This window comes from Orcinus orca, chromosome 12 (genome assembly GCF_937001465.1).
Source record: "Orcinus orca chromosome 12, mOrcOrc1.1, whole genome shotgun sequence".
Taxonomy (NCBI): Eukaryota; Metazoa; Chordata; class Mammalia; order Artiodactyla; family Delphinidae; genus Orcinus; species Orcinus orca.
Genome location: NC_064570.1, coordinates 9,499,022 through 9,524,107, shown reverse-complemented (window position 1 = coordinate 9,524,107; position 25,086 = coordinate 9,499,022). Strand labels below are relative to the sequence as shown.

Below are 25,086 nucleotides of genomic sequence, written 5' to 3'. Positions count from 1 at the left end.
GAATGAGAATGACTCAGGCTTTTATAGCATACACTGTACCCCGAGCACTGTCTTATTGATGTTAATTTAATCCTCTCAGCAGCCCTAGGAGGCAGGTGCTATTACTATTCCTACTTTACAGCTGGAGAAACTGAGGCATGGAGAGGATGAGTAACTTCCAAAAATCTCAGCCGGTAAATAGCAGAGCCCCAGTTTACGCCCCTGTCCAGTCGCCAAGCCCATGCTCTCACCCATGGCACTGGGGCAGGGGTTAGTCCACGTGGTTCCTGGGTGATGGAGTTCTCACCAGGCGGCAGGAATGGGTCTGGAACCCAGGTGGTCAAGCAAGGTTTGAAAGGAATAAAAAACCCTACCCTAGTTTTCAAAAATGTCAGGAATTTGTTGGAAGGGTCACATAGATGCTCAGATTGTAGAGAAAAGCAAGGGAAGCAGTGTCGAGCAGATAGCTCAGATCCATTAGCCCAGGAATCGGGACAGGGAGAGTAAGGTGAACATTGGAGCCGGGGCTTTGAGCAGGAGAGGACAGGTGAGGCCTGGGCTGGGGGGAGGGTGATGGGCAGACAAGGCTGCCACGGAGTGCGGGCGGGCCAAGGTGGGTCCCAGGTAGGTCCCAGATGAGCCGAAGAAGAATTTGGACTCTGATGGTGAAGCCAGCAAGAGGCAGGGGTAACTAGAAGGAAGGTTGCGGGGAGAAGGAGGCTGGAATTGGAGATGAGGCTGGGCCTGTGTCGGGGAACTTGAGTGTGAAGGGATGGCTTCATGAGACAGGCCACGTGGTGGAAAGGCCGTGGGCCTGGACCCTGGCTCCTCTGTTCATGGCTGTGATCTAGGCCCATTGCTCAGCCCTCCAGCCTGGGGGCCCACGTCTCTGGAACCTGTCTCGTGGGTTATTGGAACAGTTAAATGAGATACTCTATACGTGAGGCCTAGTCCAGCAGAGGGAGATGCCCTAACGGTGATGAGGTCAGCTGGAGAGGAAGAAGTTGGAGCCAAACCAACGCGAGGACACCATCGGATGGCAGTAACGGGATGAGGGTCTGCTCGGGACAGGGGCTCTGGGAGAGAGAACCGTGGCGCTGTTACAGTTCGTCGGTGCCACTCTGATAAGAGAGTAATGAAACGTGATTTTTGCCATGTTGGGATTTTTTTCTCCAGTGGGTCATCCAGTACATAACAGTGTTTATCTAAATGGACAGAAATTGAGCATCAGGGCCGAACAGCTGATTTTCACATTTGGTGGAGGTGCGTGGTTAGATGTTGTCCAGTATCGTGTTAGGTTGAAGAATGAGATAAAAGCAAAGTTTTATTCTAAGGGCAGGACTTTGGTTGTTCTTATTTGTGAATTTAGCTCTAAAAATAACTTCAGCATCCAGACACTTAAAGGGTTTGTGGTGCCTCTTGTGAGCTGGGCACACCTCCATCCGCAAACTTCCCAATTTCATTCCCTCACCGCTGAGAAAAGCGCGAACAACAGATGACTCTGAGGGCATACAGACTGAAGGCGATGCACCAGCGTGAAGCCTCGTGCTGTGCAAACCTGGGCAGAGTATCAGGAACTGCCCTCCCCATCGCCACCCTAATAAATAATGTAAATAGAGCCTTTTCACTGATTTCCAATGAATGTTTTAACTGCCTAAACCAGCGCTGTCCAATAGAAATATACTCTGAGCTGCAAATGCAAGCCACACGTGTCATTTAAAATTTTCTGGTAGCCACTTTATAGTAGTAAAAAGAAACGGGTGAGATTAATTTTAATAAGGTATTGTATTTCAGCCAATTCTTCACAGTATTATCATTTGAACATTAATCAGTATTTAGAGAGCATTGAGATGTTTTACATTCTTGCTTTCTTACTAAATCTTTCAAATCAAGTGTGTACTTTACACATCTCAATGAGACAAGCCACATTTTTAATGCTTAAGAGCCACAGTGGCAGAGGCCACCGTGCTGTACAGCAGAGGTGCAGATTCCCCAACTGCAAGGCTGCCTTTCCAGAAAAAGGCTGGTAATTACTCTAAGCTTGGTGACACCCACATCACCCTGGTTCCCATTTGACTGAAGCCTGTGGATAAGAATGCAGGTTTGTGGTTCATTTCCCACCTCGTCTAGTTTGCATTGCCAGAGGGAAAGAGTTTACGAACCATCCATCACCTTGAGAGCCCCAGATGGGCTATTTAGTGGCAAGAGCAGCCCATCCAGAGGGCTGACATCCAGCCGTTACTAACTTCAGAGAAAAACAAAACTAATAACTTCGGGGCCAAAATGGAACGCAAGTTTCTGAGAAGGAATTTCAAATATAAGAAAGGCAACAGCCCATCCATAAAGAAAGATGGTTTTCAGGCTAAAGCAATGAAAGACTCCGAATTGTGTCTTTGGTTTTATTTCTTCTGCCTGAGATCCTCATTTCAGGTCCTTCTGATTCCATTTTTCCACTTGACAGCACACAGGGTGGTTCTAAGGGCGTCAATGCTAAAATAATAATTATTGGGTTGACATTTTGCAAAAATCACCAGGTGAACTCTGGGGGTATGAAACAATATAACAGAGTTCAAAGAATGTGGAACGGGAATTTCTCTTCCCTGCCGGAGGCTCGTTTTTCTTTCCTGGCCAAACGCACAGAGGGGGAGGAGCTTGCGACAGGAGAGAACATCTGGAAATGTGACCTGCAGGGAGGGCGGCCCAGCTCCCAGCCTCCAGAGGCTGGATTTCCCCTCCGGCTCTCCGAGAGAAAGGAGAGTGAGCACTTCTGAGTCTAACCATACTTCAGAATTATTACAGCCCAAAACATACAGTGTGATGATTGAGAGGTTCTCGGGCTTCCCACAAAGCTCTCCCGAGATCAAAGCAGTGAACAACTGCTCTTCCAGGATGATAAATGGTTGTTGGTTTTCTTTCATCAGTATTTTAATAACTATTTGCACATTTTGGCAATTATGGACACAGAGAGTCTGATGACGATTACAGGAGCAGATTGCAGAGGTGCTTCACGGGACGCAGTTGGCCGTCAAAAGCAACACGCGGGTTTCAGCCCCGGCACCTGGCTGTCCGGCCACCTCCTGAAGCAGGTGTGCAGTGGCTGTTGGTGTAGAGCAGCTGATGCGGAGAGGTTGGCTGCCTTGCCCTTGGACGCTCTCTTCGCCAAGACAGCTTCGCTCCCCAGCAAGAGCACTGAAAGCCCCACTCAGCCACGTAGCTCTTTCCGTGTCTGCGACTGGCCACTGAATTCCGAGCTGCTTTGGCAGCCGTTCCTGCCTGTGCTGGGGGGAGGAATCTGACAGATTGCCTCTCCTTGGTCTGTCGGAGAGAGCTGGACCCCCTGCATCAGAGAGGGCACCTTCTTGGAAGAAAAGTGCTGTTGGTGTTTCCTGGACGCTTCTCATCTCTCAGTTAGTCATATTCAAACCACTTATTTCACTCTTTTGTGTTCCCTCATGTCAAGCTCCAGGTTGTCATGAATACTATTTGGTAGCGTACTGGCTATAAAAGTTTTGCCTGGAAAAGAGTCTGGAAGAAAAGTTTTTAAAGGCCTGGAATGCGTAGGAGGAGCACAGGGAGGTGTCTTTCCACATTGTAAAAAGTTTTAGAGTTGAGTGTGCGAACCAAAATAGTAAGATGATGGGGGGCTTCCCTGGTGGCGCAGTGGTTGAGAATCTACCTGCCAATGCAGGGGGCACGGGTTCGAGCCCTGGTCTGGGAGGATCCCACATGCTGCGGACTGCGGAGCAACTAGGCCCATGAGCCGCAACTACTGAGCCTGCGCGTCTGGAGCCTGTGCTCTGCAACAAGAGAGGCCACGATAGTGAGTGGCTCGCGCACCGCGATGAAGAGTGGCCCCCGCTTGCCACAACTAGAGAAAGCCCTCGCAGAGAAACGAAGACCCAACACAGCCAAAAATAAATAAATAAATTCAAAATAGTAAGAGGATGGAAGAAACCCAATCTGAAAGGCAATTGAACTAGGACCCACTTCACAGAGTTTCAGCAAGCAAAATTTAAACCTTACTTGAAAAATAAATATGAAGATGCTCATTGTAGAGTTATTTATACCCGTGTAAAGAATTAGGAACACCTTCAATGTACAATAGTAGCAAATGGATAAATGAGTTATTGTAATGCTTCTATGATGACTTCTATGAAGTCATTAAAACATTGATTTCAAAAATATATAATGACTTATGAAAATGATCTTGATACAATGTCAAATTAAAATATGCCAAATATAAAATTGTATGTCCCCTGTAATGTTAATATGTACGTACGCATAGCAAAATGACTGGAAAGATATGTAAACATATCTGCAGTTCTGCAGTTGGATTGACCACACATTTTTAATTAAGTTTTCATTTTTTTCTTCATGTATTTCTGATATTCCAAATTCTCTATGATGAGCATATATGACTTTTATAATCAGAAAAAAAAGTAAATGTCATTACATAAACTCTAGTCGGTGTTCTTGCAACATTTACTAAGACTAGTTGAACAAACATTTACTAAGACTAGTTGCCTGACTTTGGCAAATCACAGATCTTCTGTTGGGGCTTCATCTCCTCATCCGGGAACGAGACCCAGTGGCCTTGCCTGACTCACAGAAGCATTATGAGGAAAGGATGCATTAACCTGAGAGCCTGTGAGAACAGCCAGCTGCTTATACAAGCACAACATGCAGCTTTGTGTTGGATATTTGCGTCTCATTGCAAATCTGCTAGAACATAAGAAGTAAGAAACTGAACGAGGCTACAATGACACGTTTAGAATCAAAACCCATGAGAAACTAAAGCTGAAAAATGGCCGGCACTTGAATGCGCACAGCAGGAAGACGTTCGGGTGGGCCAGGTCCTCGGGGTCTTGGGTGTGTTAGCCGCCTGCTGTGAGGATGGTCCCTTATAGGAAAGGGCTTCGGAGTCCGTTCTGTCTTGCAGCTGCTCGTGAATTGATGTTTGCTCTGCTTCTCACAACAACATGCCTGTGCGTACGAGAAGCATGGCACAGATGGAAGGGGGGTGGGCGGGGGAGGCATGCCCTGGATGGATCGGGGGTGGCGGTGGCGGCAAGGAGAGAAAGTCCTGAAGGCTTCACTACCCGAGTTTTCATCGGTACCTGCTGAGCCAGGACTTGGCTGGGCTAAGGGTTTAGATTAGAATCCCCACAGAGGTTTTACAATTTTACATGCTGTTTCTTTATTCTCTGTCTTCCTTTTTGATAATAAAATGTATTTGTACACACGTGAACACCTTCCCCTGGACATCCTGACTCACCAGTTGGGTTCCCCACAAGGCAGATGAATGTCTTAAAGTCTCAAATGTGAGACCCACTATCCTGCACTAGGGAAACTATAGGGGACACAGATGACCAAGCAGCTACCCTCGGTTTATAATCTAGGGGACATAAACCCTACACATGCACCTGGCACAGTGTAGTTGCTCTTACACACAGCTCTCGAACTGTTGAGTTGGACATAAAAGCATAAATGTAAATGCATAATGTATAGAGGTTCTTGGAATCTCTCTTAGCGCCTGAGGGTTTTGTGGGTTAAGTGAGAAAAACCTGGGTGCTTATAATTTACCAAACAAAATAGTCTCAGTTCCTCAGCTCAGAGGACTTTTCGCTGGGAAGGGATAGAAGGTTCAGTTTGAAGGGGTCCAAAAGAGGTGCGTGGGCCCTCAGATGACACACCTGCAGACTGAATCGTGTGGCGGAGCACACCAAAGAGCGTGCGGATCCACCACTGATACTGAGACCTGAGGTCTGGGCAGCGAGGGAAGGAAGCGGGGTCCAGGCTCCCCTCACCCTGAGAGCTGTGAGAAGGGCCAGCACAGCTCCCAGGCCCGACGCCTAACTGCCCGGCCAGCAGCTCTTCCAGGGAGAGGCCCGCCTTCGCCCACGCTGCGCTGGCCCCCACTTTTCTGTTAGGGGCCTGGGGGGTGGGGGTCCAGCAGCAGCTGCTACTAAGGCTCTCCGTGCAGTGTCTCTAGAGAGATGTGGGCGGGGGGCTCCCCTGAGAGGGTCTGCGGAAGCTGTTCTGCTCATACACAGCAGGAGAGGAGTCTTTGAGCTGCTGTCTGCCCCTGCGAGGTCTGCTGAGCCCCAGGTCAGTCACCTAAGCTGCTCGTTGAAATGCAGATGGACAGGGCTCATCCTGAACCCAAGGATCAGAGCATCTAGGAGATTATGGCCTGGGGGTCTGCTTCTAGCACATTCCCCAGGTGAGCCTTTTACACAGTAGTACTTGAGATTCACTGCCTTTCATCGACGCACATGGAGCATCTTACACGTGTGAGGCTCAGACAGCTCTGGGGATTTGATGCCCCCTCAGAGGATGGAGGTCATATCAGCTAGGATGCCATCAAGTGAGAACCCCATCCATTGTCTCCTGCCCCCTCCCACCTCCTCATACACACCACACCCCTCAAGTCAGGATAAAGACTGAGCTCCCCTCAGGAGCTCCTCTATTCCTGGCAGGTGGCTGCCCAGGAGGTGAAAGAGAATGAGGCAGGCAGGCAGACGCCTGGACCACTACATGGTCTCAGGACCCACTAGTTCTACAAAGACCACTGAGTGTCTCCCAGGTGTCAAAGTGCTGGGCCAGACCCTGGGATTGCTAGGAGAATAGCGCAGAGTCCTTGCCCTGGCTACCAGCCTGGAGTCTAGAGGGGAAGGCAGAGAGCTGACCCAGGCCTGGATGGAGGAACCCCTGACCCCCAAGGAACAACATGGCAGCATCTGGGAGTACTTCCTGGGAATACCCTCCCCCAGCTCAGCCTGGGCTGGGAAAGAACCGGCCTCATCCCTGACTCCAAACTGGAAGAGGAGCCAGGGCAGGTCTGGGTGACATGAGATCACCCATGAGTGGCGGGTTCTTGCATTGCCCTGCTCTGACCATGTGGGTGGGCGTGTCCCCACCCCCCAGCAGAATTTCTTCTGTGTAAAGGGAGAGCATGTGCTCTTGCCTTATGTCCAGTTCCTGGTTCTTGAGAGACGCTTATAAGACAGACACCCAGTAAGGAATTGCCCAGGCCAGGCAGCTCTATTTATTAACACTGTACATGTCCAGAACGAATTTGGCCATTTCTTTCCATTGGATGCAAAAAAAGATGGGAGTGTGGGTTGGACCTGCCTTCAGGGCAGCCTGGCCGGCCTGTCCAGAACTGAGAGCTGAGGAGGAGCAGAGGCTCAGCCTGATGCTTCTGTGGCCCAGATGCCAGGGAGGGCAGCAGATGGGGGGGTTGTCCACCACCGGTCACCCACTCTGTTTCAAAAACAAGCAGCTGAGGGCCTCTGAAAGCCCAACTTTTCTAGAAGCCTGAATAAAAGTGAAACACAAGGTACTCTGGTTGGCTAAGGGGCTTCAGGCATCCAGTTACCCCTGAGGGGCCCTTCTGAGCAGCTCTGTCCAGCGGAGAAGTCGTTAGTGTGCAGGTCAGCTCAAGGCCACTGAACAGAAAAGCCCGCTGTGCTTCTCTCTGAGACTATCAGGGCCCTTGCAGGGATGAAACTGGGCTGGAACCTCGAAGAATTTCTCAGTCATATTTTTTTCTAATTGACAAAAGAATTGAGAAACTGCTACCCTGCTGACCAGATAATTTAAAAAATAAAAATCAAACATCACATTCTTGACAGTTAAAACTGTTCTTTTGCGGCGGTCTTAGCTGGCCTCTGCTGACTGTCGGCTGATGGGGGCTGGGCTTCCCTTGGATAATCAGAGGCAAAAGGCATAGCGTCAGATTCTAACTCACTCTTCATGGCAACCAAGCTTGGGACCTGAGCGAGTCACTTGATTTACTAGAAGGGAGGAAAAAAACATAGCCACATTCAGAGGTATTGGTATGTCTGTGGCTGGAGAGAGAACTTTAAGAATTGTCTTTTATATGATGCGTATGTATTTTTCAAAATATATACAAGCTGGTGACCATTACGTGCTAATCTTTAAAACTGGATGCTCAATTTCCTTCTCATCCAATCCAATCCAACAGACGTTTAGTAAGCTGTTGACTTTCGCTGCAAGTCACGTTGTAAGCACTGGAGAGAACACACAGAAAAATGACAGTGTTTGTTTTCTTTTTGTCAAAATCTAGACTATGCTGCCATTGATCACAAGGTGCTTGCTCATAGCTAATTTGCCTGAATTCTGTTCCACTCTTACACGTTTTTATTTCACGGTATTTACAGTCCTTTATTAAAGTACCGTTGAGCACCAGTAAGGGCAAAATCACTACTGCCAATCTTAGGGGCAAGTGTAGCTCTTCTTGCCTGACTTGCCATGAGCTTGGCCTTTTTTCAGACCTGGCTCTGGAGAACTCATAGGTATGGGCCTTTGAGGGCTGCTCTGGGCTCATCAAGGCCAAGCAGAAGCAAGATGCTGGCGCTCTGTGGGCGAGCTCTTCGTGCTGCTCCTGCTAGTAAAGGGATCACATCATGTCCTCAAGGATGCAACCCAGAGTAAGAGTATTTGAATAATTTTATTTTAATTGCTGTAAGTGGAAAGGTGTTGAATTGAGGTTATTGGTTTCATGGTGGGCTAGATTCAGGTTAACAAGCATTTATTAAGTGCTTACCTACAGTGCGCCTTCAACCCATTTACCACCCACTTGTGGGACTAAAGCAGAAATACAGAAAATGAGTTCATGGAGAACACAGGCAAGTTATTCAGTGTTATTCAAACACAGTCACATGCATGTTGAAAAGCACAAAGCAAAGTGGAATCAGAAAGTTGGGGGAAAACTTTGAGCCCTACAGCTCAAAACAGTTAGGAACCTCACTGGTCATCTCTCCAGCCCCATCATACAGATCTGGGTCACCTAGGGAAGTTAAGCCACTTGGTGATGGCAGGGCGTGGACAATATAACTTGGTCTCCTGACTCCCAGGAAAAAGCACTTTTCCCCTTGCTTCCTCACGGCGCTAATCTGGACAATTATTTTGGCAGATGAAAGAATGCAATGCCCAGTAGCATGAAAAGCACTTTTCCTAGAGATAAATGTTATGCTGAGATAATCTGTGCTAATTGAGCTAATTTTGTGACTTGGCCCCATACAGCACTCTGTGCTGCCAGAGGACCAGGGGGAGAATTAAAATTCTAAGAGCTGCAAGTGGCCCCTGATGAGTCAATAACCTCATTCTCATAGAGTTTCAGGAATGAAAAAAATCTAAAAAATGTCTTACAACCCGTCTTTAGGAGAGGTAGAAAGGACATCTTTTAAAAATTATTGATGAAACCTATGAATTCATAACTTTTTCAAAGCAGCAACATCCATAATTCCATCAACATCTCAGTTTATGAAACGTAGGGAGCCGAAGCCATCTCAACCCCTTTACAAATGTTTTATGCCTCTTTCCAAACTGTTTTAAAAGTAACATTTTTGTTCTTTACAAAGTGATATATGTTGATTGCAGAAACTTTGAAAAGCATAAAAAGAAAAATTGATTTTTTTTTTTTTTGGTGCTGCATTGGGTCTTCGTTGCTGTGCGCGGGCTTTCTCTAGTTGTGGCGAGCGGGGGCTACTCTTCGTTGCGGTACGCGGGCTTCTCATTGCGGTGGCTTCTCTTGTTGCAGAGCACGGGCTCTAGGCGCGCGGGCTTCAGTAGTTGTGGCAGACGGGCTCAGTAGTTGTGGCTTGCGGGCTCTACAGCGCAGGCTCAGTAGTTGTGGCACACAGGCTTAGTTGCTCTGCGGCATGTGGGATCTTCCTGGACCAGGGCTCGAATCCGTGTCACCTGCATTGGCAGGCAGATTCTTAACCACTGCGGCACCAGGGAAGTCCGAAAAATAGATTTTAATTTATTGAATGTATTTCATTAATCCTACCAATCAGGTATATCCATGGCTAAGATTTGATGATCCTTCTAGTATTGTTTCTCTGCGTATTATATTTTTACACCAACGTGGGCTCACTTTGTGCATTACTATTTTGAAACAGATTTTTTTCTCCCTCTTAATATGGTACGAACCATTTGACCCCATCTATAACAAGTGTATGGTAGTCCGTTATATGATCCTTTGTCATAATTCTTTTAACCAATGCCCTCTATTGACATTTAAGTTGTTCTCAGTTTTTAATAATAAAAAACAGTGTTGGAATCAACATGCATGAAAATTTCCTTAGGTCAAATGCCTAAGAGTGCTGGGTCAAAGGATATGTATGCTGTTAAGGTTTTGAGATATATAGCCAAATTGTTCCTCAAAAGGTTGTATTAATTTATATTCTCACCAAAAGTACATGAGATGCCTATTCTCCCTACTCTCACCAATGCTAAATGTTATCATTTAAAACTAACCTTTGACTTCATTTGTTTGAAACTGGGGGGAGCAAATCACAAACTTCTTAAATATATTTACTGACATATTTCCTTCTATGTGTGTGTTGCCTGTTCATCTTTTTTGCCCATTTTCTTATTGCAGTATGTCTTTTTCCTAATCATTTGTAAGAGCTCTTTAAAGATATTACCCTTTGTTATATATGACACAAATATGTTTCTACTTTATTGTTTGCATTTTATGGAATTTTTTGACATACAGTTTAAAAATTTTACCTATTCAGAACTATCCATCTTTTCTTTATGTATGCTGCCTTGTCATATATTTAGAAAAGTCTTCCTCAACCCCCAAATCTTAAGTTTATATATATTTTTCTAGTTCTTGTACCTTTTTATTTTTTACATTTAAATCTTTGGTATAAGATTTGAGGTATGGCTCGAACTTTAGATTTTTTCCCCCTAAAAGATTAACTGTTTATCCTAATTCCATTTATTGGATAATCCAAGCTTCCCCTACTGATTTGAAATTCCATATTTATCAAATACGGAATCATAGAATTTGCATTTATTTGGGATTGTTCTATTTTGTTTCAATGTTTCATTTCCCCCCCACCCCAGGACAATTATTTCCCCTCATTATTTTACTTTTGCAAATATTGTCACCTGTGTATTCTTCCAGATGAAGCGTAGAATCATTTTTTTCCACGTTGTCAAAATTTCCCCAAATCATATTGGGACTTTGATTAGCAGTGTAATAGATACATAAAGTCATCTAGGAAGAACTGATGTGTTTAAAATACAGGATCTTCCGCTCTAGGATAGAGAATGTCTCTCCATGTTTTTCAAAATCCCCTTAAATTCTCTATATTGTTTTATAGTTGTCTTCATATGAGACCTACCTACCTTTTTTTTGTTAATTCCTAGAATTTTGTGATTATTTTTTCTGTTGTAAATGGGATTTTACCCCCTTATAGTTTCGAAATGGTTACTGCCAATATATATTTTAAAACTTCTGAAATTTATAGACAGATAGATTTATAATAGCCAACTTACTCAAGATTCTCATTCATTTTAACCAGTCTGTGTTGACTAAAGAGAGAAAAGTATAGGATCATAATAGATGGGCATTTTTTTTCATTATAGTGTATTTATAAATAGTATCCACTTGTTCTATACTGGCATCCTTAATTTTCTTTTCCTCAGTGCTAAAGATAAAATCTTATAACATCTTACACAGAATGAGCTATAAGCCAGTCCTTGCATTCAGGGCCCAGCTACTGCCCTCGTATTAATGCCACTCACATTTCAATAAAAGCCCATCAGATTTTCCTGGTGATGATGGTGAAGCGCCGCCCTGCCCTCGCATGATTTCTAGTGCCCCGTTTTTACCTTTGTTCTCGTCTCCTTGTCTTACAATGTTGCAAACACTGACAACCCAAATTGATCTCTATCCTTGTACAATATGCAGTAGCTTCTGACACTGCAGGAACTGTGCCCCGTGGAGCAGAAACACACACAAATGTTTCTCGCTCTGGCCTTCAGTAGAAGAATTGATTTTCATTTATGCAGCACAGCAGTTTTGTGTGTGTGTGTTCAGAGAACTCGGACCAAATTTGAGGGAAATTAAAACTTTGCAAGGACAAAGCCACCTTTATTTTGTTGATGTTTAAGGACAAGGCTTTGGCATTCATGTGGAAAAAAAACATTGTGGCAAAAAATAAGGTAGTCATTAATTTTCATTTTTCTTTGAGCATGTTTCGGATTAACTCAGTTAAACTAAAAAGGTCATAGCTACTAAGCACTGTCTTTTTCTTCTGCCTTTAATTGCATTAATGAATAATATATATATATATGCAGATAGATGATAGATAGATAGATAGATAGATAGATAGATAGATAGATAGATTTTGCCCTATAGGATCTGGACAGGCCTCCCAAAAAGAAATTTTGATAATTATCAACATCATAGCATTTGACAGTTCAAGGTGTTTCCATGAACTACAATGCCCTTGAACTACAGGTAAATTATCATAGTTTAAATGTGGAGAAACTGAGGCCTATTTTCTCCACTGGATCAAAAAAACATCACTCTCTTCATCAGTGCCATTCGATGTTCCTTTTTTCTGGAATGTAGGCTTGCAGAATTATTTTATTTATTTTTGTTTGTTTTGTCTGCACCACATGGCACGTGGGATCTTAATTTCCTGACCAGGGATCAAACCTGTGCCCCCTGCGTTGGAAGCATGGAGTCTTAACCACTGGACCACCAGGGAAGTCCCCAGAATTATTTTGAAGAATATTGGATTTATAGTCATGGAATTATTTTTGCAACAGTATGAAGGTTGATGTTTACCACTCCGTAGTCACAGTTAAAATTCATCCTCGTAGCCATCTCCTTAACTGTAGGAGAACACACAAAGGAGGATGAAATCTCCCCTTTAATGAAACTTAATTTAATTGTCCTTTCTTACCTGAACTTGGCTTCCACTCCAGAACGTAGCTATTGTCTGTCATGGTATTTTTCTCTCTGTGCCACCTGGAACCACAGCACAAATAGGTTGAGAATCACTGCCCTGGGTGATCTTGATCATCAGCCAAGTTTAAGATCTATTATTAAAAATGATTTGTTTTGGGCTTCCCTGGTGGCGCAGTGGTTGAGAGTCTGCCTGCCGATGCAGGGGACACGGGTTCGTGCCCCGGTCCGGGAAGATCCCACATGCCGCGGAGCGGCTGGGCCCGTGAGCTATGGCCGCTGAGCCTGCGCGTCCGGAGCCTGTGCTCCGCAACGGGAGAGGCCACAAGAGTGAGAGGGCTGCGTACCGCAAAAAAAAAAAAGATCCTTATTTTTAAGGAGCTGGCTCATGCACTGGTGGGGCTGGCAAGTTTGAAATTTGTTGGGTAAGCTGGAAAGTCAGGCAAGAGTTGATGTTGCAGTCTTGAGTCCCAGTTACTCAGGGCAGCAGGCTGGACACCCAGGCGGAGTTTCTTAGATTGCAGTCTGGAGGAGAATTTCTTCTACTTCAGGGAACCTCAGTCTTTGTTTTAAGGCGTGCAACAGATTGCCTGAGGCCCTCCCATGTTAAGGAGGGTCATCTGCTTTACTCAAAGCCTGCTGATTTCAATGCTAATCTCACCTAAACATACCTTCGAAGCGACAGCTAGACTGGTGTTTGACTAACATCTGGGCACAGAGCTTAGCCAAGTTGACATGAAACTAATGATCAAGCTTCCTTTTGCACTTAGACTGAAGGCCAACATCCCAAACCTGACTCCAGGGCTCTGAGCGCTCTAGCCCCTGCCCTCCTCCTCCCTGCCTGTCTCCCGTTCACTCTGTATCCTGGTCACACTGGCCTCCCGTCGGTCCTGGATGTGCCAGCTGCCTGTCGTCCCGAGAGCAGTACACAAGTTGCTCCCTCTGCCTGAGATGCCCTGCTTCCCACTCCCGGCGTGCGTGCACACTCACACACACACAAGCAGGAGCTCCCACGCACGTTGCCTAGGGAAGCCCTACTCAGTCGTCCTTCAGCTTCAGAAGAGGCAGCCTCCCCTGCTCTCTGACTCGCAACAACACTGTGCGTCATGATGACGTAGTTGTGCGATTATTTCACTCGTGTCTGTCTCCGCCACTTGACTGTAAATCGTTGAAGGCAGGGGCCAGGTCTCCTCGAAGGTCTGTGTTGCCCACCAGGGTGCCTCCAACTCTCATAGGTGTTGAGAGAGTGAACGAACGATTTGGAATAGTACCTGGGCCTTGAATGTGGTCTGTTGTCCAGTCCTCGTAGGACTCGTCCCAGCAACGTACGGCCTGCCCTCGCCTGTGGCTCCCCCCACGTCAGCTTCCCTTGCTGTGGCCTTGCAGATGCTCTCTGCTCCACCTTGGGATGAGCTCCCCTAAGCAGAGGAGACCCCCTGTCTACCCACCTCGTGGCTCAGGCTTGAAACTCTGCCTGCCTGAGCCTCACCTGAGGCGTCAGCTTCAGTCCTTGAAGATAAGCACTGAAGACAAAGTGACTGGGCAAAGCTTTTAACTGGAGGGGACTGTCCCCCCCTCCATGAGCCCTCATCTGCATTTTTGTATGTAAGCATTTGTGGAGGCAAAGCTACTGCCACCCAATATATTCGTGAGAAAATACTCACATTTTTACTGTCTTGAGTGGAAATAACCCATATCTGTAGACCAGAATTTGCTGTACCTTTTCCCGCAAACACTTAAAATAATAGAAGTTGACTTGTCTGACATTTAGTCATTGTTAATATTTTCCTATAAACTTGGAAGTTTACGAACTGTAAGCTAAGAGATTGTCTTAAATGGCTCATAAAAATAACCATCTTCCTTTGCAATAGATCAACCGTTCCAAGGTTGGGTAGTTTGTGTCCCAGATGCCTCAGAGCATCAATGAAATGAACCTTATGAAAATTTCAGATTCGTTGGATCCAACAGCTGTCCTCCAGCACATGCAATCCATATAGTCATGAAGGCTTGGGTATAAAGCAAATCACACTTTCCCTGTGACTTCTATCCTAATGCAGAGATGCTTTATCTTCATTCCGGCTAAATGCCTATTAGTAGAGTTTCCTCCCGTTCTGGCAGGTGTGCCGTCAGCTGGTGAATGGTCTGTGAAACACCAGTGCACCAGGGAATGACACTGTTCTGCATCCTTCTGATAAAGGAAAAGATCTTAATCTACATCTTTTGTAAATTGGGATTTTTTTTTCCCTTTGCCTTTGAAAAAAGCAGAGTTCCATTACTTTATATGGTGAATTTCAGCAGTTGTTAAAGTTCATCAATTTTGTCCCTGAATTTGGGGCAGGATTAAATCAGGGGCGGACAAATGAGTCTCTCAGAATGTTAGCACTCTGTGATTCCTCCCAAGAAAAGGTGACTTGTGTGTTGGAGAGTGGCTCTGAAATGTGCATACATTAACGAACAACTTACCTGAGACTCTGACAAGCCCAGGATTTCTCTTTGAGTGAAAAACTTAGTGAGCGGGCAGTTTTGTGTCCCTGAACTTGCACGGAACAGCTGCCCTTCCCCTCTCCCCAGCTCTCCTAATTCTTTGCCCGTAGGCTGACTGTGAGGTTAATACTGGACGGAGATTCTGTGACTGTTTCTGCCCCTGTGCTAACAACTCTGCAGCAATTTGGAGGGGGCGAGGTGGAGAGACTTTGTGAAGAAGAAGGTCACTTCAACCTTTTAAGTTTTCTTTCAAAACGTTAGTGTATAAAAATGTCCTTGAAAAATACTGACTCATGTAAGCTTGCAGAACTGTTAAGAGGTTTTCCTCCCCCAGTTCTAGTGTTCTTCATCCATTAGCTATTGCAGACTCTGATTATTCTTTTTCAGCAGCTGTATTTGAAACCACAAAGGGCAGCCCTAAGAAGCAGAGACACCATTGTTGCCAACAACAAAAGCCAGAACCCAAACCACAGAGTAATTGAGGATTAGGATGGGAACACCACCTTCTGGGCCCCGGGACGCAGGCCACGGGCGCTTGTCACCCTCGGGGATGAGAAGCCTTTCACGACCGGCCACTGGTGCCAGTCTGAATGTCGAAGAGGCATTTCTTTTGTCCTCAGGTGTGGGTGTGAAGCCTTGGGTTTCAAGGCTCCATTGTTCCCATCTGCCCTGGATGTGGGCATTCCAGAAAGCCTTTGATCTGGGGCGACTGTTGAACATATTTTATGAAAGAAGCGACAGTTTGGGGGTACCTTGAGGTAGGCAGCTACCCATATTGCCTGGCCCTCCCAGGTGGCACTGACTAGCTTTGCGAGATGGGTCTTTGGAGCAGCAAAGGCTGTAAAGAGGACACGTAAAGAGGAGCTTCAGAAGGACCTTGCGAGAGGTGTTCCTGGGGAAGGGCGAGTCACCGGGCTGTGTGACTCTGACCGGTGGGCGTGGAGAAGCAGGGACACCAGTCCTGCGCTTCCCAGCATCACTCCTCCCTACCTGCTAGAACTGGCCTCCGGTGGGCGTGGAGAAGCAGGGACACCGGTCCTGCGCCTCCCAGCATCATTCCTCCCTACCTGCCAGAACTGGCCTTCCATTCAGCAAGCAGTTCCTGGGGACCTACTGTGTGTAGGCCCTCTGCAGGACAGGGGAAACATGAAAGCACTAGGGCGTGGTCCCTGCCCTGGCGCCGCGGCGTCTGGGGGAAGACACGGAGCTAAATCCTCGTGGGCACCACGCCGGCAGAGGACCCAGGTTGTCCCTCGGACCTGTGAACCCCACCAGCAGAGGACAAGTCTGTTTAGTTCCTGTTGCATCCGCAGCTGCCAGCACAGGGCTGGCACCTACGAGCCCAGCACAGATCTATTGACTAGATACATGCACGAGCTAGGTGCAGCGAGAGCCCAAGAGAGGAAGGAAGTGACACAGCTTTCAAGGCATTTCCACAGGAGAAGCTTGAACCGGACCTTCTAGGTTGAGTATCTGGAGGGCAGGGAGGCGAGCGGAGAAGAGATGCCTGGAAGCGTGAACAGCGATGCCGGGGCCGCAAGGAGGCCACTGCCTCGGGCTCAGGCCGGGTAAGATTGCGCGGCCGGGCACACGGACGACCTGGGGCACCCCACCAGAGGCCAGGGTTTCTCCTTCGCCAGACTTGCACTTAGGAAGCAGGCTCTGAAGGCCAGAAGGAGAGCAGACCAGGGGTGTCAGGGGACCCAGGGCTCATCAAACAGCCCGGCAGGACCCCTTGCTGACCACTCCCCACGCGACATCTCTGTTCATTTCTGGGTCCTCCACCGCCTCCGGTGCAGTATTTTGCATAAAGCAAATAATGCATAAATATCGGTTGATTTTTTTTTTCCCTTAGTTCTGTGGTCCTTCAGTCCCTTCAGGGCCTAAGTGGGCCCTGATTCCAGGTCCTCTGATTCTTCCATTCTTTTACATAAAGAGCTCTCCAAATATTTAGTCAAAAAGTTTTTGGTTTGGGTTTAATTCTTAAGCTTCGGGGTACCATGTCTGTTGAATTCCAGCTTCAGCTCAAATTTTTATCAATGATTTCATCTTTCAAAAATGTACTTTAGAACTATAAGATCACTAGAGTTGGTCTTAAGGAGTGCGGGTAAATACTTTTTAAAGTCATCATTACTCAGAACTAGGCTTTTTTTAGGAGTCGCTCTAGTGGATAAGTTTGTCATTCCTGCTTCTTAAAATATTTTTCTTGACAAGCCATTTTTTAAACTTTTCTGGTTAAAGTAACACAACTATTATTGATTGGGTTATTGTTCTTTTTAAACCTCTATCTGACTTTCTAGTTTTCCTACGCATGTTTTCAAGAGCTAAATAGATACAGTGGGTGTCACAGCTGACATAAGGCTAGCGAGGCACCGAGTCATAATTAATTTAGGCCCCGGCGGCATCCAGTTGGCACTGGAAGAGCTGCGACCTTATCTCTGATGTGTTCAAAGCCAGTTATTTTTACCCTGCTGCTTCAGGAAGTGCGCAGCCACTCCGTCTCTTTGTTTTCTTATCACAGAATCAGTTGAGAGGCTGCCCTCTTTCCAGTGTATGTGCGGAAGCTGGCCCCTCTCCAGATGCCTGCTGAACTTAGCACTGTTTAATAGGGCAGCCTTGGGGTGCCCGGCAGGTGGGGGACATGCCAAGAGAGGGTGTCCTGCTTGGCAAGGCCGCCCAGAGTCCTTGGGATGGTGCCACAGCTGTTTAATTACTCAGGTGGAATGACTGTCCTCAGTGGGGATGCAGAGCAGAAGGGCTGCTCGTTACTCTCCGTGTCCCCGCTCCGTACTGCCTTCTCTCCCTCAGGTGTTCCTGAACTCTGACCTCTCCTTCTACAACCTCCTTGTGGAACTTTAATTTTCCATGAAGAGTAAATGGCTTGGAACCACTCAAAATGTTTGCCCTACCAATGGGGTTGGTATCTTCACACATATCAAAGCCTTAGGCTAAGGGGCTATGGGCAGATTTCAGGCCTCAGAGAGCCTCTTTAAGAACATTGAGGGGCTTCCCTGGTGGCGCAGTGATTGAGAGTCCGCCTGCCGATGCAGGGGACGCGGGTTCGTGCCCCGGTCCGGGAGGATCCCACGTGCCGCGGAGCGGCTGGGCCCGTGAGCCATGGCCGCTGAGCCTGCGCGTCCGGAGCCTGTGCTCCGCAACGGGAGAGGCCACAACAGTGAGAGGCCCGCATACCGCAAAAAAAAAAAAAAGAACATTGGGGTAAAGGGGGCACCTCCTGAAATCATGCCTTGTGAGCTGTGAATTCTGTGAGTGAGCGCAGCCCTGGGGGGACAGAGGCTGCAGCTCTGCAGATTCCATCGGCTGTCCCTGATCACCGGGTTCTCCACGTGGAAATGCTTGGGCGGCTGGCTGGGATTTGTGAAGCGGCCCCTTCCTGTGTGCAGAGTTTCTCCAAGTTGCTGTGTTCTCTAAGTTTAGCTCTCTGTCATACGTGTGAGTGTATCTGGGCACACAACAAAGAGGAACGTGAGAGGAAGAGGTGCGTGTGACGTGTGCATGGGCAGCGCTTACGGGCATCCGGGAGCAGGGTTCTCAAACCTTAAGGTGCACGACACCCCCTGGAGTGGAGGGGGCTGGTGGTCTCAGTAGATGCAGATTCCGATTCGGGAGCCCTGGGGCGGGACTGAGAGAGAATGTGCTTCTCTGACAAGCTCTCGGGTGCTGCCTGGACCGCAGTGACAAGGCCCTGATTCCCATACCTGGGGAGCTTTTAAAACCTCTGATGCCGGGCTGCACCCCACCAATGAAATCAGAATATCTGAGAGCAGGACAGTAGCATCTGTAGTTTTGAAAGCTCTCCATGTAATTCTCGCCCAGGTTGAGTCCGTGGCTGGGAGGGGGTGGGGAGAGCTGAGTGGAGGATGGGACTCATTCCTATCACTTTGGAAATTTACCGAGAGTATGTTGCAGCTGTTGCCATCTGATAGTGTATGAATTGAAACGAATTCAATGTTACCAGCGCTGTTTTAAAAGAACACCATGAAGTTTCCCAAGAGTTCCTCCAGCCGCCAGGCTCTGCTGCACCTGTGTTTATCAGCCGCAGAGTCCCAGCTGAAGCCCTCACAGATATTCTTGCTGTTCCCCATTTACCCGTGGCCTTCTGTTCCTGTGGCGCAGCTTGTGACCTCAATTCTTTGTGGCTGTGAGGGGTCTAGATGGGAAGAAAATGTTTTATCTTCCTGTAGAGCAGGGGTCCTCAACCCTACAGCACATTAGAATCACCCTGGGCGATTCTGATTTATCGGGTCTGGGGCAGGGTCCCTGCACTAGGGGAGTTTGAAAAGCTCCCTGGGTGATTCTAATGTGAACTCAGGGATGAGAGCCAGGTTATAAGATAAAATGAAACTTGAACAAAAAAAAATACATATTTGTATTTTCTTCAACATTTAAAAAAACTGGTTCTAAAAAAGAAAAATGCTGTTCAGACAATAAAATATAGAAATTGTTTTTTTAAATAGACATGGAATGATTTATTTAAATCTGTATACCCCACCCCCCAACCCACTATCTGGTATTTTTGAAGAGGCCAAGGTGCAAAGTGGGGAGATTCTTGAGCCGGCGTCGGAGAAGCGAAATGTTCCTGATGTGAATATCACCCACTGTATTAATTAGGACAGCGCTAGCTGGTGTAGGATCTCCGTGCATGTGTGCTAGTCATTCAGGGGGCCACAGTGTATGTCTCCAGGGTGGCCTGCGGAAGGGGGGAGACAGTGGGTGGGGTTCAGGGGAGGCTCCCACCGGCTGGGCGGGGCCACGTGTACTTGCACCCCATTGGGCAGAACTCAGTCACGTGGCCACTGCAGCGTGTGTGGAATTGTCAGCGCAGCCCCAAGCCCTCGAGGAGCACGAAGGTTGCGGGACGGCCAGCCTTCGGTGTCCTACCGCATTTGTGTGTCTAGGGGTCAGGTGCCTCCCAGCAAGGCGCTGGCTGTGGGCCCTGCACTTGGAAATGCAGATTCCAGGCCTACTAGGTGCGGGAGCCTGCAGAGCTTAAGTGCTATGTTAAGGCCCTGTGCTCTTGTCTTCTTTTCTCCACAGATATCGCAAACGGCACCAGTTCAGGGGGGTACCGCCCACCTCCCAGAACCAAGGAAGTCATCATCAATGGCCAGACTGTGAAACTTAAATATTGTTTCACCTGCAAGATTTTCCGGCCCCCTCGTGCCTCTCATTGTAGCCTTTGTGATAACTGCGTAGGTAAGTAGAACCAGAAATTGCCTCTGTCCCACCTCTAATGTTTGTGCTAAAATGTCTGTAGCTGATGGAGTAGAGATTTCCTGTGAATAGACCTGTGCTAAAGAGAGTCAGCACGTGTGTCTCTTTAATCCTTCAGAACTAAACAGCTCGATAATAGTTAATATTTCAACCGTATTGCCTCCTGCCCCTGATCCCGTTCACCAAGCCTAGCGTTGCCAAATCTTTTTTCTTTTTACATCCTGCAACACCACGAGGACAGCAGAACGTCCTAGGCCTTCTCCTCCCGGGTACACAAGACCAGAGGGGGCGTTCTTTGTGCCCTGGAGCTGCCGGTCGGCAGACACTTGAAATAAAACCATTTCACCCCTAGATCCTCCATTGCCCAAGGAGCTGGCTGCAGGCATAGCCAGACTCTCCCAGCTCCTCAGAGGAGCACTGTGCTTGGGTAGCCGGAGGCATCTGAAGCCCAAGGAGAGGAAAAGGGGAGAGGCCGAGAGACTTCTGGGCCTACAGTTAGGATCGTAACAGGCTAGGAAACAGGCAGAGGGAACAGCGTGGAGCACAGAGGGCCTCAAATGTAAGACTTGGCCCTACTGTTAGGCTGCCACCACCCCAGCGCAGGATTTTTACAGCTGATGTGGGTGCCAACCCCTTGGAATTACTTGGGCAGCACTTCCTGTCACTTCAGACTGAGCGCTACTACCCACACCCGCAGACCATCTTCTCCCCTGGGATGGAGCTTCTCAGAGATGAGTTTGGCAAGGAGCTGGTGGAAGCCCCAAGTGACAGGAAGGGTGGTGAGAAGTGGACTGAGGCTTTGCCACACGGGGGAAGACCCCCAGTTCTTCAGTCCCATAGCCTGCCTCTGAAAGAAATAACCCGGGATTTTCTCTGGGCGAATAGACGTGGAAATCCTGTTAACCTCACACCTGAAAGGATAGAACGCCTCAGAACAAACCTTGTTTCCCTTAGTAACACATTATCAATTTCCAACCCTTTTCGAGCCTATTAGAATTTGTAGTCTCAATTCTTCTTCAGAAAAAAAAAAGTTATATAATGTTTCCTGCTGTGCAAAGCCATTTTCCTTTTATTTGTCTGAAATTTACTTTATCCTCACTTTAATAATCTACAGTTTGGTAGAAAGCCCATGTTTTCCCTCTCAGGCCTTTTTTTTTGGTTTTATTCACTTGGAAAAATTACTTTTAGCCTTTGCCTCCGTAGCAAAACAGCATGGAATTTTGTTGTCTTTCCCAAGTAGTAAGAACTGGTTAAGAGCCTGGAATCTGGTACCCAGTGGCCTGGGTACGAATACTAGCTTCATGACTTAGACAAGCAACCTCAACTCTCTATGCCTTGGTTTTCTCATCTCTACAATGGTGTCAATAGGAGTGCCTACCTCATGGGATGGTTAACAGAGTAAATGAGTTAACACATGCAGAGCACTTAGACCAGTGCCTGGCTTTGGGCAAATGCTCTGTGATCATTAGCTGCTCTTCTGTTATTACTATTGCTCCCTTGACATTTTTTTTTTTTTTTTTTTTTTTTTTGCGATATGCAGGCCTCTCACTGTTGTGGCCTCTCCCGTTGCAGAGCACAGGCTCCAGACGCGCAGGCTCAGCGGCCATGGCTCACGGGCCCAGCCGCTCCGCAGCATGTGGGATCTTCCCGGACCGGGGCACGAACCCGTGTCCCCTGCATCGGCAGGCGGACTCTTAAACACTGCGCCACCAGGGAAGCCCTCCCTTGACATTTTTGATTGGCTTTCTCTGGCCCATTTCTTGATCTACTGTATCCCTTTACAGGTATGGTGACCAAACCTATACCTGGTCCTCTATGTGAGGACACACACCAGGGTTTCTACAAGGACACATGACAGCCTTTGTGTGATACCCTTCCTGATGACTTCAGCCCCAGTGGCCATCCCATGCCCTTCTCGAGCATACTTTTAAGCCAGAGCAGCACCGTGGCCTAAATGTCTTCAGGGGAATAATCTGTAGGGATTCAGAGGACCCTTTCTTGGGTTGTAATTTTGATATTATATGATGAAATATTATATGATGGAATATATATATATATTTCGTTCACATAAAATCTTTTGCATGTCTTCTCCTGGAGGTCTAATGACTTGTTCCAGTTGGCATTTATAGGAAGGGAGTTGTTTCCTACAAACCTGAAGAGTTTACGGGGCATCTCCTTCTCTTTATCATTTATAAAAATGTTTACCCATTACTAGATACCTGACTGTCAGTTGGTCTCAATCTTCTGTCTTCTGTCTCTAGGCTAGATTCCTAATCATGATAAAACATTCCTCTCTATCTCACAGTATTTTAAAATTCTCTTCAGATCATACTGTAAAACACTTTCTGAAAGTTCATCTAATTCCCTCATGTGTCCCCTCCATCACCCATAGGTAAACATAGGTTCACATGTTCCTTAGATGAATTAGATGTAAAATCATCTTACCAGAATTATATATGGAGTTAATGGTGTACTTCTCCTATAGTATAACTGTATAAGATAGTACCCTTTCTTATAGAAACTACCAGCTGAGAAAATAAGAGCCATCAGTCTGTAATACCCAGGAGCCCTTCTGATAGGTCCTGAGCAACCTTTCTGACAAATCCAAGTCACATGCTAATCCAGAACTCCACAAGCAAGCATGGGGAGATGCAGAACAGCAAAGGGAAAGGAGAGGAAGCGGGGAGGTTGGGGTGGGCTCAGAGGAGGAGACTGGATGAAGAGCGCATTGACAACAGCTGCCTCCAAGCATCATTTGACGGCCCTAGCGCTGGAGGTTGGCAAACCCTGATCAGGGCCCCACTGTGTGGAGGACAGGTGAGATAAATAGCATACAGTTGATGTAAAATAAAGCTACTCACTGCACTCGGAGAACAACGACACAATGACTCAAACCTACATAGTTTTGGTTTTCCAGTTCATTAGACTACATTTGGGCCTTTGGTGTGACCCATTAACTGACCAACGAATTGGACCTTGTGCATTTGGGAAAAGGGAGTGGAAAGCAAATGTCTCCAACTGAGAAGTATAATTGCAGAGTTTGCCACTATTTTATTTTTAGATAGAAAGCTTTTATTGAAAGAATTCTACTTTTTGCAGCCACGGGAAAAAAAGAATACAGTGATGTGCTGAAAGCCAGGGTCTACACATGTGGCTTCCCTTCCCTTGTAATGAATGGGTTTGGCTTGGTCCTTCCTAGGCACACAAATAAATGTCACTTTGCACTGGGAGGGGGGAGATGAAAATGCAGCTTCCCAGGCAGTTCAGAAGCATATTTTTCTTTGTTAAATAAGTTTGAAATGAGAGCAGAATGGTAGGGGCTGCGTAATTGGAGTTGAGGACTAAGGGAAAAGCTTTCTTGGGGAGCAAACTCTGTTACTAACATAGAACAGGTTAGCAAAGCCAGGCGGTTGGGACATGGCTATAGGGACAGACAGACCCAGAACTGAATCCTGGTACTGTCCTTGGATAATGTTGGAACCTGGGCAGGTTATCTGGCCACCCCCACAGGGTTTCCACATCTGTAAAATGGGGTGATCCTAGTACTGCCTCATAGGTTTCTTTTAAGGATGAAGTGAGATAGTGCCGAGCAAGCCCAGACCTGGCGCGCACCGAGGGCTCACAGAGGGCTCGCCAGTGGTGTTATCGTGCGTAACAGGAGAGCTGCCGAGCTGCTCCCGGGGAACTGCATAGAGCAAACGTTGTCTTCACAGAATGATGGGAGTCCCCTTGTTTTCCTGTAATCTGGGAGGCTTTGGGTGATCTGCAGCTGCAGGAATGAATATATCCTCTCTCTCTCTTTGTCTCTTTGTCTTTTTTTTAATCTCTGTTTCTCTCTCATTGTCTCTCTGTGTTGCCATCAGATCGCTTCTGCACATTGAAACAGAGCATTGGGGGTTGTTTGTTCTTCCAGGCAATTTTTTTTTTTTTACATCTTTATTGGAGTATAATTGGTTTACAATGGTGTGTTAGTTTCAGCTTTATAACAAAGCGAATCAGTTATACATATACATATGTTCCCATATCTCTTCCCACCTGCGTCTCCCCCCCTCCCACCCTCCCTATCCCACCCCTCCAGGCGGTCACAAAGCACCGAGCTGATCTCCCTGTGCTATGCGGCTGCTTCCCACTAGCTATCTACCTTACGTTTGGTAGTGTATATATGTCCATGCCTCTCTCTCGCCCTGTCACAGCTCACCCTTCCCCCTCCCCGTATCCTCAAGTCCATTCTCTAGTAGGTCTGTGTTTCCAGGCAATTTTTGACGTTATAAAATATTTTGACACAACTGACAGCTGGGGCCAAGGAGCCACCTCTGCTCGCTCAGACCCTTAGGATCCCTCAGGTCATTAAAGGAAGAGTAACAGAAGGAGCTGGAAAGCAAAACATACCCTTGTGAGGTCTTCTCAGACTCACTAAGTATGTTCCAGCCCCAGCTGAGCCCCTTCCACATCGCCCCAACCAGGGTGGACCCTTTCAGGGAAGTCTGTCCTTTGGGGGGCTCTGGCCCAGTGCCAGACAGCCAGCAACTTTCCCTGGCATTGGGTATTTTTAACACAACCGAAACCTGTAATAAAATGCGATTTACTTGAAAGTAATTTATGCACGCACTGTGAACTAAACTAAGTTTGCTAAACAGTAAAAAGGA

At 47.0% G+C, this 25,086-nt stretch overlaps 1 protein-coding gene across 2 annotated transcripts in view; it reads left to right on the top strand.

Annotated features, from left to right (window-relative positions):
* The window catches only part of ZDHHC14 (zinc finger DHHC-type palmitoyltransferase 14), a 276,699-nt gene that overhangs the window by 186,997 nt on the left and 64,616 nt on the right, over positions 1 to 25,086 (top strand). For both annotated transcript variants that reach the window (XM_012536454.3, XM_004263681.4), the window contains exon 3: positions 20,264 to 20,422. In XM_012536454.3, coding sequence (XP_012391908.1) covers positions 20,264 to 20,422 — 159 coding nt within the window. The remainder of the gene's footprint in view (positions 1 to 20,263; positions 20,423 to 25,086) is intronic.